Source organism: Copadichromis virginalis, linkage group LG12 (genome assembly GCF_057382275.1).
Source record: "Copadichromis virginalis isolate Kocher_CV1m ecotype Utaka linkage group LG12, C_Virginalis_male_GT1.1, whole genome shotgun sequence".
Classification (NCBI taxonomy): Eukaryota; Metazoa; Chordata; class Actinopteri; order Cichliformes; family Cichlidae; genus Copadichromis; species Copadichromis virginalis.
The window spans coordinates 22,172,422-22,191,094 of NC_140629.1; the positions used below are offsets into that span (position 1 = coordinate 22,172,422).

General features: G+C 43.2%; 2 protein-coding genes across 5 annotated transcripts in view; both read left to right on the forward strand.

Annotated features, from left to right (window-relative positions):
- dnah10 (dynein axonemal heavy chain 10) overlaps positions 1–7,469 on the forward strand; it is a 31,065-nt gene extending 23,596 nt beyond the window's left edge. For all 3 annotated transcript variants that reach the window (XM_085475407.1, XM_085475408.1, XM_085475409.1), the window contains 21 exons: positions 37–173; positions 260–477; positions 616–837; positions 952–1,099; positions 1,246–1,525; positions 1,633–1,862; positions 1,973–2,246; positions 2,367–2,471; positions 2,572–2,726; positions 2,810–2,964; positions 3,453–3,633; positions 3,762–3,962; positions 4,319–4,528; positions 5,181–5,276; positions 5,381–5,552; positions 5,657–5,788; positions 5,914–6,125; positions 6,237–6,404; positions 6,525–6,705; positions 6,780–6,925; positions 7,021–7,469. In XM_085475407.1, the coding sequence (XP_085331533.1) occupies positions 37–173; positions 260–477; positions 616–837; positions 952–1,099; positions 1,246–1,525; positions 1,633–1,862; positions 1,973–2,246; positions 2,367–2,471; positions 2,572–2,726; positions 2,810–2,964; positions 3,453–3,633; positions 3,762–3,962; positions 4,319–4,528; positions 5,181–5,276; positions 5,381–5,552; positions 5,657–5,788; positions 5,914–6,125; positions 6,237–6,404; positions 6,525–6,705; positions 6,780–6,925; positions 7,021–7,167 (3,770 nt within the window). In that variant the 3' untranslated portion in view covers positions 7,168–7,469. The remainder of the gene's footprint in view (positions 1–36; positions 174–259; positions 478–615; positions 838–951; positions 1,100–1,245; positions 1,526–1,632; positions 1,863–1,972; positions 2,247–2,366; positions 2,472–2,571; positions 2,727–2,809; positions 2,965–3,452; positions 3,634–3,761; positions 3,963–4,318; positions 4,529–5,180; positions 5,277–5,380; positions 5,553–5,656; positions 5,789–5,913; positions 6,126–6,236; positions 6,405–6,524; positions 6,706–6,779; positions 6,926–7,020) is intronic.
- Positions 7,470–9,355: 1,886 nt separating this feature from the next.
- The window catches only part of emid1 (EMI domain containing 1), a 55,915-nt gene continuing 46,597 nt past the window's right edge, over positions 9,356–18,673 (forward strand). The window contains exons 1-4 of one of the 2 annotated variants that reach the window (XM_085475413.1): positions 9,356–9,548; positions 9,727–10,051; positions 15,617–15,730; positions 16,549–16,652. In XM_085475413.1, the coding sequence (XP_085331539.1) occupies positions 9,861–10,051; positions 15,617–15,730; positions 16,549–16,652 (409 nt within the window). In that variant the 5' untranslated portion in view covers positions 9,356–9,548; positions 9,727–9,860. The other variant, XM_085475414.1, reaches the window with a different exon arrangement.

Consider the following 18,673-nt stretch of genomic DNA (forward strand, 5'->3'; position numbering starts at 1 on the left):
ATGCTCCACTTTTTGTTTTCTTCTCTTTCTGGCTAGGCTATCTAAAGAACCTCCACACAAGCTTTGAGGAAATGCAGGCCATCAGTAAGGCCGGCTCAGGAATGCTCAAGTTTGTCGAGGCAATCGTGGGTTACTGTGATGTTGCCAGGGAGATAAAACCCAAAAGAGAAAAGGTTATTAAGTTTATTAAATCGCCATTGAATTTTCCTGTTTTGGACGAAACACAGCTTAAACTGATGTATTGCCTTCTTATTTTCAGGTGGCTCGCCTAGAGAGGAACTTCTTTCAGAGTAAGCGGGAGCTGGAGTGCATTCAGAATGAGCTCAACAACATCCAGAAAGAATTGCAGACTCTTAGTAAGAAATACCAAGCTGCTATTTGCGAGAAGCAGCAGTTGCAGGAGGAGGCTGAGGTGATGGAGAGGAGACTGATAGCTGCTGACAAACTCATCTCTGGGCTGAGCTCTGAGAATGAACGGTGAGGTTGAAAAACATGCAGCACTTACTAACCAACCCTTTAACAGGTTGATTTTTAATTTTAAACCCCCTGTTTTTTCTTTTTCCCCCCCTGTCTCTACCAATTATTTTTCACCCCTTCTACATACTCCCAACTTAGGTGGACAAATGATTTGGAGGGATTGAAGCAGCGGCGTGTGCGTCTCTTGGGTGACTGTTTGCTTGCTGCTGCATTTCTGAGCTATGAAGGGGCATTCAGCTGGGACTTCAGGAATGAGATGGTATACCAAAAGTGGGTTAAAGATGTGCAGGAGAGAGGCATCCCCTTGAGCCAGCCTTTCAAAGTAGAAAACCTTCTTACTGATGAGGTCGAAATCAGCAGGTGAAGTTGTTGCGTAACTTGCTAATAAATGCTGTACAATCTGACTTTTCTCTATCAAATAATGACAATTAGTATGCTAATTAATGGCCTAACTATGTGTCTACCCTGTGTTAGATGGGGCTCAGAGGGTTTGCCTCCAGATGAATTGTCCGTGCAGAACGGGATTCTCACAACCAGAGGGAGTCGATTTCCCATGTGTATTGACCCCCAGCAACAAGCCCTCAACTGGATTAAGAAGAAGGAAGAAAACAATAACCTCAAGGTACGGAAAGATTTAATGCTCATTGATGTTCTGGGATGACTGCTTTATGCAGCCTCCCATTACTGACAGCCCCTGTATCACCAGATTCGACAAACAGAGGTTTATGACTTGCAGACCTGAAAGTGTGATCATCAATTTTGTCCCAGGTCTCATCTTTCAATGATCCTGACTTCCTGAAACAACTAGAGATGGCCATCAAGTACGGGTTCCCATTCCTTTTCCAAGATGTGGATGAATACATCGACCCAGTGATTGACAATGTCCTGGAGAAGAATGTGAAAGGAGCAGAGGGAAGACAGGTCATCATGTTGGGTGACAAAGAGGTCGACTACGATCCCAATTTTAAACTCTACCTCAACACTAATTTAGCTAACCCTAAATACTCTCCATCTGTGTTTGGAAAAGCCATGGTCATTAACTATACTGGTAAGATGTTTTTGCGTACTGGTCAGATTTCATCTGTATCCTTAAACCACAGGGTCTAAATTGTATGTTTGCTTCTTCCCCATCTTTTTGCATCTTTTTACGTACAGTGACCCTTAAGGGTCTGGAAGACCAGCTGTTGAGTGTTATCATGGGGTTTGAGAAGAAGGAGCTAGAGGAGCAGCGAGAATGTTTAATCCAAGAGACAAGTAACAACAAGAAGCTGCTTAAAAACCTCGGAGACACCTTGCTCAGAGAGTTGGCCACATCTACAGGCAACATGTTGGACAACACAGAGCTCATTGAAACACTGGAAAAGACGAAGCTGAAAGCCAGTGAGGTTGGTATTGGCTTATGCATAAAGAGTAAAAGTTGTGGCGGAATATTATTTAACTGAAGTCACAAATCCCAGTTTGTTTGTTTCTTCATGTTTGACATTGTGATCATCAGGTATTTGAGAAACTAAAGTTGGCTGAGAAGACGTCCAAGGACATTGATAAACTTAGAGATGGCTACCGTCCTGCAGCCAAGCGTGGCGCTATCCTGTTCTTCGTGCTGACAGAAATGGCTGTGGTGAACAGCATGTACCAGTACTCACTTGCCTCCTACCTAGAAGTGTTTGACTTTTCACTGCGGAAATCAGTGCCAGACCCCTCCCTTCCCAACAGACTAAAGAACATCATGAACACTTTGACATACAGCGTTTATAACTATGGCTGCACAGGTAAAATATTTAAGGTGGAATAATAGTGAACCATGTGAGGGGCAGGAAAAAAGTCTGTTTTTAAAGGAATTTATAATTATTTTGTAGATTTTATAACCCTAACTGAGTTCTTATCCCCAGGATTGTTTGAGAGCCACAAGTTGCTCTTTTCTTTTAACATGACCATCAAGATCGAGCAGGCAGAAGGGAGGGTACCTCAGGAGGAGTTGGAGTTCTTTATAAAAGGTGAGCTATTCAGAGAAGTACAATATAGTACATACAATAGTGATCAACTATGCACACGAAAACACAATGTTCAAAGCACATTTCCATCTCGTGTATAAAGGTAATCTATCCCTGGAAAAAAGCCAGCGCAAAAAGCCGTGTGATTGGCTTGCCGATCAGGGCTGGGAAGACATTGTGAAACTTGCAGAGCTCTTTCCCGAACAGTTCAGCTCTCTGCCTGATGACATCGAGAAACATCCCACTGAATGGCAATCTGTAAGTGGCCACAGGGACAGAACTCACTACAGCCATACCTCTGAATCAACTGTGAGTGTAACTCACACTCTTTTTCTCTTCAGTGGTACGACTTGGATGGACCAGAACAGGCTCCGTTTCCCATGAAATACAAGGGGAACCTGTCTGCCTTTCAGAAGCTGCTGTTGCTGCGCTGCTTCCGGGTTGATAGAGTCTATAGAGCTGTCACTGACTATATCACTGTTATCATGGGAGAGAGGTGAAACTTTTTGTACTGTAATTTTTCATTTTTTGACTATCCTTACTCAGAGGGAAGTAGACTGAAAAACAACAAAATCATTTATATCAAATCAGTATTTGGTGTGAACTCTTCACCCATAAAAATACCAGCTTTTACAATTTTGTTTAGTTGTTTAAGGTACCTGGCAGGTAGTTTTTCTTTTAACTCCTACGAGAACAGATTTTTAGGAAAGCTCAGTGCAGGGTGACACTTTGTACTTCTTGTTTCCCTGGATGGATGTCTGAGATCGCTGCAGAGTTTTAGTCACACATGTCTTTGATAACACATGGCTAAGAATCTAAAGAGCTGCGGTAAAGTTGCTAAAACTTTTGCACAGATCGTGTCATTGTGTATACAGTATATACAGTCTGTACATATAATCCACTCCTGTGAACAAAGTATAGATGACTGTGTGAATATTGAAACATTCTGCGCTTACAGATGTTTCTTATTGTATTTCTGCTCAGATATGTTCAACCCCCTGTGATCAGCTTTGATGCAATTTATGATCAGAGCACACCTTTCTCCCCCATTGTCTTCATCTTGAGCCCTGGCTCTGACCCAGCCGGTGACCTCATGAAACTAGCAGCCAGATCAGGCTTTGGAGGCAAGTTCAAGTTCCTTGCAATGGGCCAAGGCCAAGAGAAGGTACTCAATACTTTTTTTCCTATATCACGGCATATCTATATGAATATAGGGATTACCAAGTAATCACATTGAATAACATTAAAAAGGGATGAAGTTGAACATAATTGTTTTCTGTACCCGGGGTAAAGGTGGCACTAGATTTATTGGAGAAGGCAGCCTCTCGAGGTCAGTGGCTGATGCTACAGAACTGCCATCTGCTGGTAAAGTGGCTGAAGGAACTGGAAAAGGCCTTAGAGAGAATCACCAAGCCCAACCCTAACTTCCGCTTATGGATCACCACCAACCCCATTAAAGATTTTCCCATTGGCATACTTCAGAAATCTCTAAAGGTGAAACACACATTCTCTTTACCTTCAGTAAAGACTTTTTGTAGATGTTTGTAAGTGGAAGGACTTCCTCACATTGGTGCTGTATTTGAATGGTTTTAACTGGGAATATGACATAACTCCATTTCCAGTAAAGTCAGGTGATAAAACAGTTACACATTCCCTTTACATGTCAACTATCTTTTATAGAAATTGATGTTTCATGGCAGATGAGACTGCATTAAGAACCTATTAACATGTTAATAGTAGAATATTTCTATTGTACTGGAAAAAGAAGTCTTAAAGGACTGCTTCTAGGAAGCAGAGATGCTTCAGAAGTAACAGATGGTATGACAGTATTCCTTCATTGTTGTGTGCAGGTAGTGACAGAGCCCCCCAACGGCCTCAAGCTTAACATGAGAGCCACATACTCTAAAATCTCCCATGAGGCCTTGACCACATGCCCGCACCCTGCGTTCTCCAGCCTGGTGTTTGTTCTTGCCTTCTTCCATGCTGTGGTGCAAGAGAGACGGAAATATGGAAAAATTGGCTGGAATGTCCCATACGACTTCAGCGAGTCTGACTTTTCTGTAAGTTGCACATTAGTCTAAGATTATTTTGAAAGTATGTTTACACTACCGGTCAAATGTTTTAGAACACCCCAATTTTTCCATTTTCTTTAATTGAAAATTATGCAGTTTAATGTCTCATTGAACTCTGATATAAAAGAATAGTACAAATAAGGAACTGGAGTTAAAAAAGAAATCATGGAATTAATTTATAGACAATAATGTATTCTAAACTTTTGACTCATCTAAGTCTCCACCTTTGGCAGATATAGCAGCTGAACACACATTTCTTTCTACAATAGAAATCAAATATTCTTCAGAAAGTTCTCCCCATATCTGTTGCAGAAGTTGATGCAGAACAACTTTAAATTGTTAACCCATTTTATGTTCCCTGAAAAAGGCCTTTTTGTATAATTCTAAAATGTACATTATTTTTCAAATTTTAGTCACCTTACCTTTTTTTTTTTTTTTACCTCTGGCAGTTCACCACTTACCTTTGTACCATTTCAAGCTATTCATTGGACTTGAATGACTTGAATTGCAATAAATAACTGGAAGAACTAGGTTGCTCTAAAACCTTTGACCGGTATATTTTAAATTAGTTTATGAGTGGTATAATATTTGCTGTATTTCACTTTTCAGTAGTTTAAACATAGTATCTGTGCTCTGACAGGTGTGTATGGAGATCCTGAACACCTATCTGACAAAAGCTCATGACCAAGGAGACATCAATATACCCTGGGGAAGTCTTAAATATCTTACTGGGGAGGTTAGTGGGGGTGAATTCGTTTATATTGTACATTTGAATAGTGTGCATCTGTTATACTACTACTACATGCTGTAAGTTTGGTGTAATTTATAATGTTTTGTCAGGTAATGTATGGCGGCCGAGCAATAGATAGCTTTGACCGCAGGATCTTGACTGTCTACATGGATGAGTACTTTGGAGACTTCCTCTTCTACACTTTCCGGCAGTTCCACTTCTTCAGAAACAAAGATGTAGATTACAAAATCCCTCCAACTGGACCAAAAAACGTCTATGTTGGTCAGCAGTTGTTTTCTTATTTCTCAAATTCTCTCACTCATAAAAAGGGGAGGGGGGAAGTTTTCTGTCATCATTTAATGCTTTATGCTGTTAATGTGCTACAGATGAGATTGAAGCCATGCCACTGGCAAACACACCAGAGGTTATGGGTCTCCATTCCAACGCGGAGATAGGATACTACACAAATGCAGTTAAGGAGATGTGGACTCACCTGATAGACCTTCAACCTCAGACAGGTATGATTTTGCATCTTTCAGCTCATCCCTTGAAGTAATATATCCTGTTTTTCAGAAGTAGAAGCATTTATTTATTTCCATATGCTTTCTTCTTAGTGGCTGATAAATACTCTCTCATATCTCAGGTGAATCTGGTGGACACATCAGCAGGGATGAGTACATCAGCCAGGTGGCCCAGGACATTCAGAACAAGCTCCCACAGTTATTCGACATGGATGTGATCCGGAAAAAGTTTGGCATGGACATTTCTCCGACCTCGGTGGTTCTCCTTCAGGAACTAGAGCGCTTTAACAAACTGGTGGTCCGCATGCAGCTCTCTCTGGCTGAGCTGCAGAGGGTGAGATGGAGGGGCTGAAGACCCAAGATGCTCAGTAAATTAATCTGCAGGTGTTGTATACTTGTGCTTTGCTCCGATTGGGATTTGTTTAGATTCTCCTGTGTGCTGTAGGCCTTGGCTGGTGAGGTGGGGATGAGCAGCGAGTTGGACGAGGTCGCTCGATCCCTTTTTAATGGTCACATTCCGGTCATTTGGAAGAAGCTGGCACCTGACACTCTTAAGTCTCTTGGTAACTGGATGTCCCATTTCAAGAGGCGATATGAGCAGTATAACTGTTGGGTAAGGATGACCCCATTTAATTTTTTTTTTTAAATAATTTTTCTACCATAACATTTTACAGTTAACAAATGACTTGTGCTTTGAATATACTTTCAAGTTGGTGTATTTTGTGCTCACCAGGTGAATGAGGGCGAGCCAAAGGTTATGTGGCTATCAGGATTACATATCCCTGAATCTTACCTCACTGCTCTGGTCCAAGCTGCGTGCAGGAAAAATGGGTGGCCTCTGGATCTCTCAACACTGTACTCAGAAGTTACCCATCACCAGAGTGAGGATGAAGTCGCCGAAAGACCCAGACAGGGTAATAATCAGAGCTCATCACTTGCAGCATGAGCAGCGAGTAGTTGTAAAGACTGACAGTCTCATTCCCTGCAGGTTGCTTTCTGTCCGGCCTGTATCTGGAAGGAGCCGACTGGGACATAGAGAAGTGCTGCTTAGTGAAGAGTAAACCAAAAGTTTTGATCGTTGAACTGCCCATCCTCAGAGTCGTCCCCATAGAGACGCGCCGCCTCAGGCTACAGGTGTGGACAGCAAGCACAACAGAACTCCACACTAATTTATAGCTCATTATTGAATGCATCTATTTAATGATATTTTTGTGTGTTTTGCACCTCAGAATACGCTGCGGACACCTGTCTACACCACTTCGTTGCGGAGGAATGCAATGGGTGTGGGCTTGGTGTTTGAGGCAGACCTGTTCACCACCATGCACCTTTCTCATTGGGTACTCCAGGGAGTCTGCTTGTGCCTCAACACTGACTAAAGACAACTGTCAACGCCACTGAGCTGATTACTTGTAGCATAGTCAGCTGAAAATGTTAGTTAACGATAGCAATGTCTGCTTCCTGCTTCATGTAGAAAAATACTTAAACATAGCCTGTGTAATACATTTTATTTTATTGTTGTTTTATAACTTTAATTATTTGCCTCACTAGATGGCAGCACATAACAGAGGCAGTAGCTTCAGGCTGATCAACATCTCTAGGGATTTGTCTTTGAAGCTACGGTTGACTAATCTGCTGAAATGTTAAGGCTGTGAATGAATAAATAAATGGTTTTTACTTGTGTCGTGTAGGCTCAGAATCCCATTCGTGCTCTTAGAGGTCAGCAGATGAAAAATATTTCTGCTGATTTTGTAAAAAAAAAAAAAAAAAATCATAAACTGCTGCGTGCAGTGGAAACTTTAACAGTAACCAGAGGCAACCACAAGCAACTTTTTAGCTTTTCTCTGCAGTATAGGTAACGGGACATGTTTTATTACATCGTGCAAAGAGAAGATCCTGCACAGCACTGAGTAATCGAGGCTGCTGATGTGAGCATGCCAGCTCAGGTGAAGTAACCTCTAAAAACTCAGACGGTCCTAGAGGATGTGGCAGCTGGTGCAGCAGTGACGTTGCAGGTGCAGAAATAAAACTTGCAACAGTTTGGAGCCATAACTCACGCAGTATACATCGTGAAGCCCCAGGTATGAGAGTGGAGCTGTAATCATAGTAAGACTAAATTGCTTTGACTGAAGTCTTTATAAGCCAAACAACCAGCAGCATGAAATTGTTTTAGTTTCTTTAGTCTCTTCCCTGAAAAGTCCCAACCTGGTACACGATTACAATGTTTGTCATTACCATATTCTGCAGCCTAAAAGGATCTCTCTAAATGACAGAGGGGCAAAGGTTGAACAGGCCCCATTCTCACCTTCAACCGACACAAAAAGAGGGAAAATCAGGACATGTTTATGACCAAACACTGGGTGGGGGCAGGAGCAATTGTGTTTCCCTTTTTGAAAAGAGGGAATGAATGTTGTGTTGTGTTGTTTAATGAACCTTTACATCACTGGATGGAACTTTAGTAAAAGCAGACCTAAACAAACAATGGGCAATCTGGCTGTTTAACTTTGTACAATAAAGGGGAGGGAAATCATAAAAGTAAGAGTAACGACAGAAAAAGAAAAAAAAAAGAAACCCAGCTTGCTTCCTTAGAGGTCAAAATTATTTTCAGCTGCTCATGACTGCAGGGATTTACATTAACCCTAAACTGCTCTAGTTCCTGCTTGGCACCATTGTTTGCCCCGAGTGGCCTCGTAAAAGCGCCAAGGGTGCCCAGGAACAAATCCCCTCCCATGTGTGGTGATTGGGAGCAGGTGGGCTCATTAAGAGCCAGTAAATTCAATGCACTGTTTTCCCCATTCTCCCTGTGGCATGGTGAGGAACAGGAATTAATCCCAGTCCTCTTCTGTGACTGTGAAAGTGTTAACATTATCTTTCAGTAGTTAAGAACTTAGCACAAAACTTTAGTAGACTGTATTAACAGGTTAGATAAGCACATTTTGCTGCCTGCAGCATCTTTTGCAGCTGGCCAGACTTAAGCCCAAGGGCTGCAATCACCACAGTCACAGACATATACAACTCATGTCCTAGTTTTTGGTTGCAGTGCCAGGTGTTTACTTTGGAGAAGGACCACAGATCTGTGGCTACTGGCTGTCCCAGATGCAATGGGCAGTGAGAAATGACACTAACCTCAGTTTTCTCTAACCACTGGGTACTGATGGCTTTGACAGACTACACCTGCTGAAAACAACTCAGGGGCAAACACAGACAGACAGACAGACAGACAGATAGATAGATAGATAGATAGATAGATAGATAGATAGATAGATAGATAGATAGATAGATAGATAGATAGATAGATAGATGTTGTTGATGATGTTATAAATAGGTTAAACTAACTGCGTTATATTTTAAATAAAGAAAGATGGTTGCATAGTATTCAAAATGTTCAAAAAAAGGTTTATAACAGATGTGATTAGCCTTAGCTGGGGGTTTAAACTCGTCATATCCAGTATTATCAAAACTTTTCGTTTCTTTTCTTTATACATTCCGTTTTATTTGGTTTAAATGGGGGCCTAACTCTCACTAGCACCGCGCCTGTGATTTCAGAGGAGCCTTGAGAATCAGCAGCCCATAATTCATTTAGTGCAAACAGTACAATGCGTTAAGTGCCGTCGCTTTGTCCTCTGTGAGAAGTTGAAACGGGGCAGGGTAAAAAGAGACCCAGCAGGCTGTGCTTTTAAAAGACCGGAGGAGACTATAAAACTGGTTTCATACCCGCTGCTGTAAAGGATCGGCACGATATGAGCGCAGACAGACGGAGGTAGGCAGAGCACACTCAGGGAAGGGAGGACAGCACGCATTTCACACTCAGAGCATTCATGGTTCATTTTTATAAAGTCGGATCTCTGTCACAGACAAGCGTGGGTTTATGGGCTAGTTCACACTCAGCTCTATTACACATACATCGGGGTTTTTTTTGTGTGTGTTTTCTACTTTAGTGAAAAGGATGAGCGTCTTCTCCAGTAGACCTGGCGCAGTTTGACACGTTTCCCGAGCTGGAGTCACTAAGCGGTCTGTTTTCCAAGCGGGGCCTCATTAAAACAGTTCTGCTCTTACTTTTGATGCCACGGAAATGGGATCGCACCAACGAGAGAGCGTGTCCGCGCTTTGCAGGAAAAGTTTGCTTTGGACAGTGCTGATACTCTGGCTGAGCACGCTGGTTAACGGGACCTGGAAGACGGGACTTTACAAAACCTATTCAGTCGGGACGCAGCTGAACAGAGACCAGACAGCAGCCACCCACAGCGCAGTCTACCAGAAAAGGTGAGGAAAGTACGCACAGCTGTCATATTGCACACAGAATACTTATATTAAGTTTTGTTTTCTATCTTGCTGCCACTGCATGCCTCCACGGATGTACTCCCATCTCCATCCATCTACCGGGCGCTATTGTCTTCCTGACAGTTGGTTTCCCTTTTCCTGTGCTGGCAGGCAGCATGTTTTTACTCTGCTGAGTCCCATCCACACTCTTGTCCCAGCTCACACACCTCTGCTGCCCCTGTGGCGTGTTATATGCTCTCTATCCATACAGCGCCTTTAGCCTCACACACAAAGCCCGCTCTTTTCAGCATCCCAAGGGTGAAGATTTCAAAAAAAGAGTGTTAAACCCTAAGTTTAAGGAGTGATTGATTATTTGTATCTCTATAATAAAGCGTGAAAACGTTTATCTTAAAGGATCACTGAATGAAAAGGGGGATAATAAGGCTTCAGAAAATGATGGATCATTCTGTGTAAGGGCAATCGAGTTGACAAGGGTGTTGAAAGAGAGTCACCAGACTAAACACGAAGGCAGGAGGGCTAACCGGCTCTGCTTTCCTCCTGGACAGAGCCAAGTTTAGTTGGAGACTAGCCACTGATTAATGATGAGAGGACGTTTCCCCATCTTGCAAATATTTATGCTGTCAGCTTGTGTGTGTGGGCTGAACGTGGCTGGAGGCTGAAATCCCTTCTCTCTGATGAGGTCTTTTGGGTGTGTTCAGGTGGTTTTCAGCGCCCCTTCGGTCACTCCACTGCCTCACTTCTCTGCTCAGCTCCCCCTGCCACTCAGAGCCAGAGGTTTGTGGACATGTTTGCTAAACACAAGCAGCTGGGACTCCAGCGCAATCTGAGCTTGTTTTGGGGGAAAAAAAGCAGAGGGGGATGAGTTTACAGTCAGTTTGCTGCTGTTAGTGTAAGTGGCCGTGCAGGAAAGGCAGGACTGAAAGAGGGAAAGCTGCTGTTGGTGTGAGTCAACCACCTTGTTCAGAGGTCACCGGGTTTGCAGTGACATGAGAGGAGCTGAAAGTCTCAGTCCACCTGCTGGCTGGCTGGCCTGATCGGTGAAAGCAGCAGTTTATTGGGTGTCAACAAACAGTAACAGCGGCGGTGTGATTTCAGAGATCAACCTCGGCGATGAAAGCAACCTGTCATTAGGGTTCAGGTGCTTAAAAGGAAACGCATATGACTGTTAGTGCACTGGGAAAGGGAAACCTTCACTAATACCAGCACTGTCTTCACACAGTGATTAGCACAATCAAAGGGGATTAACATCTTGTGGGTATTTTCTTTGCTGGTGCAGTCACTCTGTGAAAGAGCTGATAAAGCATTCCTTCACCATCTCTCCTAATGACTGCATAGCTCAGTAAACTGTGGGGTCACTGAGGGAGATGCTTCTTTAGTCCCTGTCTCGCCCAGTTCTTTATCCTCCCTCGGAGGACTTGTCATGGTCTGACAGGCAGTCTGAGCCCTGTGGCAGTCCTCATTCCTCGTCCATCTTGACCATATCCATGTTCACTTTAAGCATGGGAATGAAGACAACTGAGATTCCAGGATCTGCACGGCTTCAAGCAGAATGGCTGTGAAACTTCAAATGATGTGTATGCACAGGGAACCATTATTTGGATGGATGTCAAGAGGCAGTCACCAATTGTTCAGCTCCAATAATATCCACTGGCCGTTGATTACATTACTCAATTGAATTTGTTGCCTTTTTCTGTATTACATCACTGTCTTATCTTCTGTTTTTGGACGTGTCACTGGACAAAATATGAGATTCTTAAGACAGGATCTTGAACTCTTTTCTTCATGATTTACAGATTTTCATGTGTAATATCAGTCTTAAAACAAAGAATTAATTGTGGCAGCTCATCCTCCACAATGAGAAAAAAAATTGTTGGATTCCTGCTTATCAGATTGAATATTTGCTCATTTCTGTGGTTGTAGTCTGAGTTGCTTCAGTTTTTGGACAAAACAAGACATTGATGTCATAACTTTTAGCCGATTTTGTTTCCCGATGTCTTAGAGATTTGATACTTAGTATGAGCCTAATACCAGACCCCATATTGCATCCTGTGCACTGCAGGTGAGCAGTCCATAAAGTCAGCATCTCATTCACGGTCAGTGGAGCAGCTCAGCTCGACATGATGGTCCATTCACACTGAGCAGTCAGGATTCGTGGCGCTGTAGGTGTGATATGAGTGAATCCTTCATTTGAGTGGAATTCCTCTTTCACTTCCAGGTTCAAACACTTGAAGATGCCACAGACTGAAAACTCACAGGTGTCTGCACCTGAAAGCTCAAAGGAGACAAAGATAGATGAGAGTTTTCCTTGTTTATTCCATGCTGCTGTAAGGAGTCACTTAGCCCTGACCTTTAAGGCCTCGCTTCGGTGCTTTGATGCTCGTCACTGTCCGCTGCGCATGGAAAGCCCACGGCAGCTTTGAACCTGCAATATAATACCCCAGCAGCCGTAATGCTCTGAATTAATGTATAACAATTGTTCAAATACAAACTTAATACAACCTGTTTCTTTTGTTTGTCATTGAACCTGCAGGCCATGACTCTAGACCTGCAAAGTTTTTTTTAATTTCACCTCGACTTGTTCTTGCTGTTTTCCTCTTTGTCGTTGGTTGTGGTGCCATATTTATCTTATGTCTCCTCTCAATCCCACGGGAGCCACACTGCTTCATAATTGCCATCTCTGTCCCCACCGGAAGCTTCCTTGGATGACCTCTGCGATAAGTTGACCTTTGTCTCCTCTTTTCTCGTCTCCTTCCCGTCCTCTCCTTTGTCTGGCTATTTGCCACATCTGTCTTTTGTCCTTTGTTCTGCTCGAGTATTTTCCCACAGATAGAAATCCAGAGGAATTCCTTTTGCATTTCAAACATATCTCCGAGCGTTCAGGCCGGCTCCTACGATATGTGAATGAATGGGCGGAGGAAAGGGAGTTACTGTGGTGTTTTTAATCAGAGTCCCATCAGCGTTTTGCCCACATCAGCCTACTTGTCTGTTCACACGGCTTAACCCCTACCTTCTTCATCCCGGTGCAGTATGCTGAAGTAGGCGAACCGCCTCACTAGTGTGAACACGGGAAAATGTGGTCTGCATAGCGTAAAAGGTGAATAGAGGGCACATGCGGTAACGACAGCGCAGCATATAAGCGAGTTCACAAGCTTTCTGTCAGCATTTGCATACATTTAAGGATTCAGCACTTTTTTTGTTCCCCTCCAATATTTTACTGTCTTGGCGTCGGCAGCGTCGAGGAACAGATGGGCCAAAGCTGTGATTTCTCTTAACGGTTGGCTGTGGCTACATGTGACTGTGAGACATGGTTGATGATTTATTTAGCTTGGGCCCAGCATTCAGAGTGTGCCATGTGTGCTTAGAGACCTGATACTCACTGAGGGCCTGCTTGGTGTTTTTGCCAATGAAACAGCATGGTGCTGGTGGGTTTCACACTTCATAGAACAAGGGTGCCTCCAGTAAGAGGAAGGTGTTGACTACAAAGCATTTGAGATTGAAAGACTAAATGCACTTAGAGCCTGCGTCCCTCATATGCATAGATAATAACACAGTTATTGTTAGGCCTCCCCAAATCTGCTTGCTGTAGTGGAAGTGTTTGTCTTGCTGCATCGCACTTATTATATATTATATGAATCGGCTGCTTTTGTTCTTTCACTCATTTAAGGAAGAAGGGTCGGCATTTCCTCCTCGGTAATTGCATAAGAGCAATGCAAAGAGACAGGGAGACCATAAAATCCAGCGCCCCCTTCCCTCCTCGTACCCCCTGGTGAGACTCTTGTCCGTTCCCAGGTGAAGCCTCTTCTCGGCCTGGGAAACTCAGATGTTTATCTGTCGGGTCTGGCAGATAAGTGGTGGGGAGGAGTTGGGTTTACTACCCCCTCATCCCCTCCCCCTTCCTCCCAGCTCTACCTGACCACAGCTTCTTCAGTGTCTGAAATTTTCCACCAGTGATTAGAGCAATTTTTTCTGGATCAGGGAAAGCAATCATAGGGTAATCATACAGATCCACCGTCATTCTAGTAGATGTATGGCTGATGGATACGCTATGATACACGAAGGGTGGGCCTGTGTTTGAATAACATGTGGCGGAAGAATTCCTTTCCCCGCTTTACTTATGATTAATTCAAATAATGTCTTACGTTTTGCTGCGTTCCTTTGCTTTTTCCAGTAAATAATACAAAATCCTTTCAGTCTGCAGGCTTAAATACTTGCTACATGAATGGAAACAATCAAGATCGCTCAATAATAAAAGAGACGTTGTCATGTGATAAGGGAAAGTCGCTGCAGCTGTAGACAAACATTTATCAGCGGTGCTCCCGCGCTCTGGCTCAGGTATGTGTGTGTGGCCACCACGACATGTGGGAACGGTTAATGGGAGCCGGTTCAGGGCTGCTTCGCATCCTCTCCCTTTGGCGGTTTTTCTTTAGTGTAAACTGTCTCTCGTGCACACAAACATATGGTCTCCCATATTGACAAACAGACTTTGGTGGGAACACCCACCCACTCTTGCACACGTTGGCAGCAGAACAAAAAAAGTGTAGTTTCATGAGCTCCCTTCCTATGCATCTATTGATAATGTTGTAAACACAGGCTGTAGTAATTGTTTCCGTGCTCCTCTTACAGCCACATGAAGGTAATGAGGATGTCTGTACACATCATTCTTAATAAAACCATTCTGATAATGTGGTCGCTCATCAGCCCGAGAGCGTCTCTTCACATTAAAGCCAACAGTTGTGTGTTTTTTCCTGTTCTGATATGTAGCAGAGAGAGAAGAAAGCTAAAGGCTTTCTCTAAAATGTTTCTCATAGCGCCTGTGCTATCAAGAACAGATCTGCTCCCTTTAAAAGGGACACTGAGCTCTCGGTGAGGATTAAGCTAAACCAATTAGCTCACAGTCTCTTCAGATAAATCGCACTTCCTTTAATTTTAAGCAGTCTCACTGAGACATTGATAAAATTTCGCATTTTGCTTCTGGAGGTCGAACTCGTCTGAATGTAATAGCTGCGGAGCGTTCTCATCCTCACTATCAGATCTCAACCTCTGACCTTAGCATCGTCGATATCTCATCGCAGGCTCTCCTCAATGAATTATGAAGGCCTTCCATTAAAGGGAGTGAACTCATGACCCAGCATTAACCCATGCTTAAATACCTTCATCTTTGTATGAGACTTTGTCTTCGTCTTTATCCCCTCCTGAGGGACTTTCGCTCCTCCAAGGTCCCATACAAATGCATGTGTACTGATAGAGGAGAGACCCCTGTGCAAATATAACCCAGTCCTGCAAACTCTGTGGCTGATTAAAACCGAGTGAACACGGTGAGGAAGTTCCCAAACAAAGGAGTTGAGGGGGGGCTGGAAGGACAGAATGAAAACCCGCGGGGAGACCGCAGTGTTTTTAGTGTGACAGCACTTGTTTGAAGGTGTTTTGGAAATTCGTTCTCCTGTGTTTAGTTTAAGAATCAGACTTTTTACTGAGTCTAAAAATAACAAACTGTTGAAATCCTGCTGTTGTTTTATTCTACATTTCTGACTCTGTTTCTTTCGGCAGGAACTGGTGTCCTCATACGGTCACTAAGACTGTGACCTGCCAGGTGCAGAATGGGACAATCCTCCAGCGGGTGTACCGGACATGCCCCTGGCCACAGGGATGTGCAGGAGGCAGGTGAGAAGGCAGAGGCATCTTACCAGTACTGTTACTGTTTCACAATGCTTTTACGAAACCATTAAAAAACCAAAAATTTTTTAGCACCGTATGATCTGAACTGGGTAGAAAAACTCTCATCATGAAATGTATTCAAGACGTGCAAGTTTCTGCTCAAAACTGTTCCAGTTCCCTGGAATATAAACACTTTGGAAAAACATAGAGTGGGTCTCATGGCTCTTTAGTGAGCCACATGTTTACAACTTTAAAAAGAAGAAAACAGTTGCCTGCTATCAAAGCAGAAAGCTTGGTGTAATGTGTAATTTTCTGTTTTTTAATTATACTGGGATTAAAATAGCAGAATAGCTGTTGTTTGAATGCTGTTTGAATCACTTAGAGGATTAGCTTTAAAACTTGTTACTGGAGCTAATGCTCTATTAAAAATCATATTAAGTTCAATCATATTAGCATACATAGCATATATATATATATATATATATATATATATATATAGCAGTGGTATTCATATAGCTCTCCTATAATTAGCATAGTTCAGGATGCCACGCTGCTGCTCCATATGCTGTCTTTTAATTGAGATAAACCTAAAAGCTTTTATATAATCTGACACTTACTGATGGGACACATTGCCTAGAAATTTCTTTTTATCATTTAATTGAGACTGTGCGAATACAAAGACTGAAAACCTCACGATAATATCTAACCTTACCAGAGAGAGGAGATTTCCTTTCATTTTCCTTTAAAAATGTTATGTGTGTGTGCGCGCACGCGTGTGTGTGCCCATGTGCGTAACGGCTTTTGATTTTGTGTTTATTGTTCAGCTACAAGACCGTGGTCAGACCTTCCTATAAAGTGGTGTACCGCACTGTGACTTCCCTGGAGTGGAAATGCTGCCCGGGATTCAGCGGTGCTGCTTGTGAAGAAGGTGAGTGAAGACAGAGGACGCAGACACACTTCAGTTATACAACAGCTGACGGAAATGAATCGAACAGAATCGCCATCTTGCACTGAAAAATGATCGCAAGTTTGACTCATGTCAGTAGCCCCCCCCCCCCCCTCTTTATGAGTCTTTGACTCGTCACCATTCACGTCCCTCTGGTTTGCATCGCCGTCTTAAAGCCTGCATTTCCAATATGCTTGTATGAGTGATTTCCATTAGGCTTACATAAGGCTACTTCTGTTCTTTGAATGAAATGAAGAAATAAGATCCCCCAGCATCCCACCACTTTATTAATCACTTTTTATGTCTTCATTCCAAGAGTCGCAGCACCAGTAAGGCTTCCTTCTTTACTGCGACTTTGAATTTTATTTTGCAGATTGAACTGAGTTTTTTATCCTCAAAAGAGCTATGCAAGTGCCGTTTACATTTTTAGACCACGGTAGCTGCCCACACACACACACACACACACACACACACACACACACACACACACACACACACACACACACACACACACACACACACACACACACTCCTAGTTCATAATGACTTCCCCTGGCACCCGTCCTCAGGTTTCTGCAGTCTGGGGAGAAGGGTGGAGTGGTCTTTTTATGCTGGGAGCCAGGACTTGAATGGGTGTAACATAAATTAGTGGACCGTGCAGCACAAAGGGTTAATGCGATGGCCTTTTGTAGTGCCGAAAATAGAGGCTGTTTTTCTCTCTTATACTTTGAGACAAAAAAGGAGAATTTCTACCTGAAACTCAGTGAACAGAAAAAATGATTTTTTTCAGACTGATTATGGTAAACACTTGATCTTGTCCAATAAAGTGGGTTTAAAATAATCTGTTTAATTTATTTACTCAGTAAATGGCTAGTATTCCCACTTGAAGTAATTTGGTGATCACAGTATGCAACAGTGTTGTAATGCATTACAGTTCCTCCATTCAGAAGTCAGAAAACAACACACTTGACCTCAGTTCAGATGGGAAACAAAGCAGTGGCAGTCTTCTTTTGAGGAGCATAGATTAGTAAAGGAACATCGCGATGGTAAACGGCCGGCTCTAGTTTATGTTTTTCTCATTAGGAGAGGAATTTGTGCAGATATGGGGTATAAGCGGGCTGTAATGTTACTTTATTAATTACATGACAATAACTGTGTAATATAATGTTGAAGTAATTTAAGAAGTAGGCAGAAAATTATTTTCTACAGGGAGTTAATAGGTAATGCATTTGTTGTAGTAACTGTAGTAACTAATGACTGCTCCCAGGTGCTTTCAGACCTTCAAGTGGCCTCTAGTCTGCTGTAGTGTGGCTTCGACTGCTTGCTTGCACTTGCACACACCATCCCACCTTGGATATCACACTTGTTTCACACCCTCCCTACTGTCAAAGTCAAAAAACACATTCACAGTCAGACAACGCAGACTTTACCCAACAAAGGCAGAGGAACACACAGTGAAACGGGGAGGAAATTATCCAATTAAGTTGTTGCTGGAGGAGATTCCCCTCCGGTTGTCATGGCAGTAGGGGGCTGTCGAGCCGACGGGGATGTCGGGATTAGCCACTTATCTGAGCCTCGTTCCGGGTGGCTCAGATCACAGGCGGCGCTGAGTGGAAGTGACAGGTCCCATTCACAGGGCCTTTACTCTCCGGCACCATGGATCCTATCCAGGGCCACCAGTGCTTTGTTCTGCTCTTGCCGCGTGAGCAGAACCCCTTGCCAGCACAGAACCTGATACCCCGCTGCCGTCTGCCTCGTCCGCCCGCTCTAAGGAGAAATGCAAGCCTGCCACACGGGCAAAGCTGGTGACCGGATTGTGCTTAAAGCTGTTGCCACAGTGTTGCCAAGTGAAGTTAAAGCTGCACTAATAATTCAGTAGGTGCACGTTTCAAATCCAGGCTGTTAATACCTGCGTGCGGCTGTTTCCAGATGGCTGTGAGCACTTTTTAACTTTTAGTTGGACTGAGTTGAAAGACTCAGGCTTTAAAAAAACAACTCTAAAC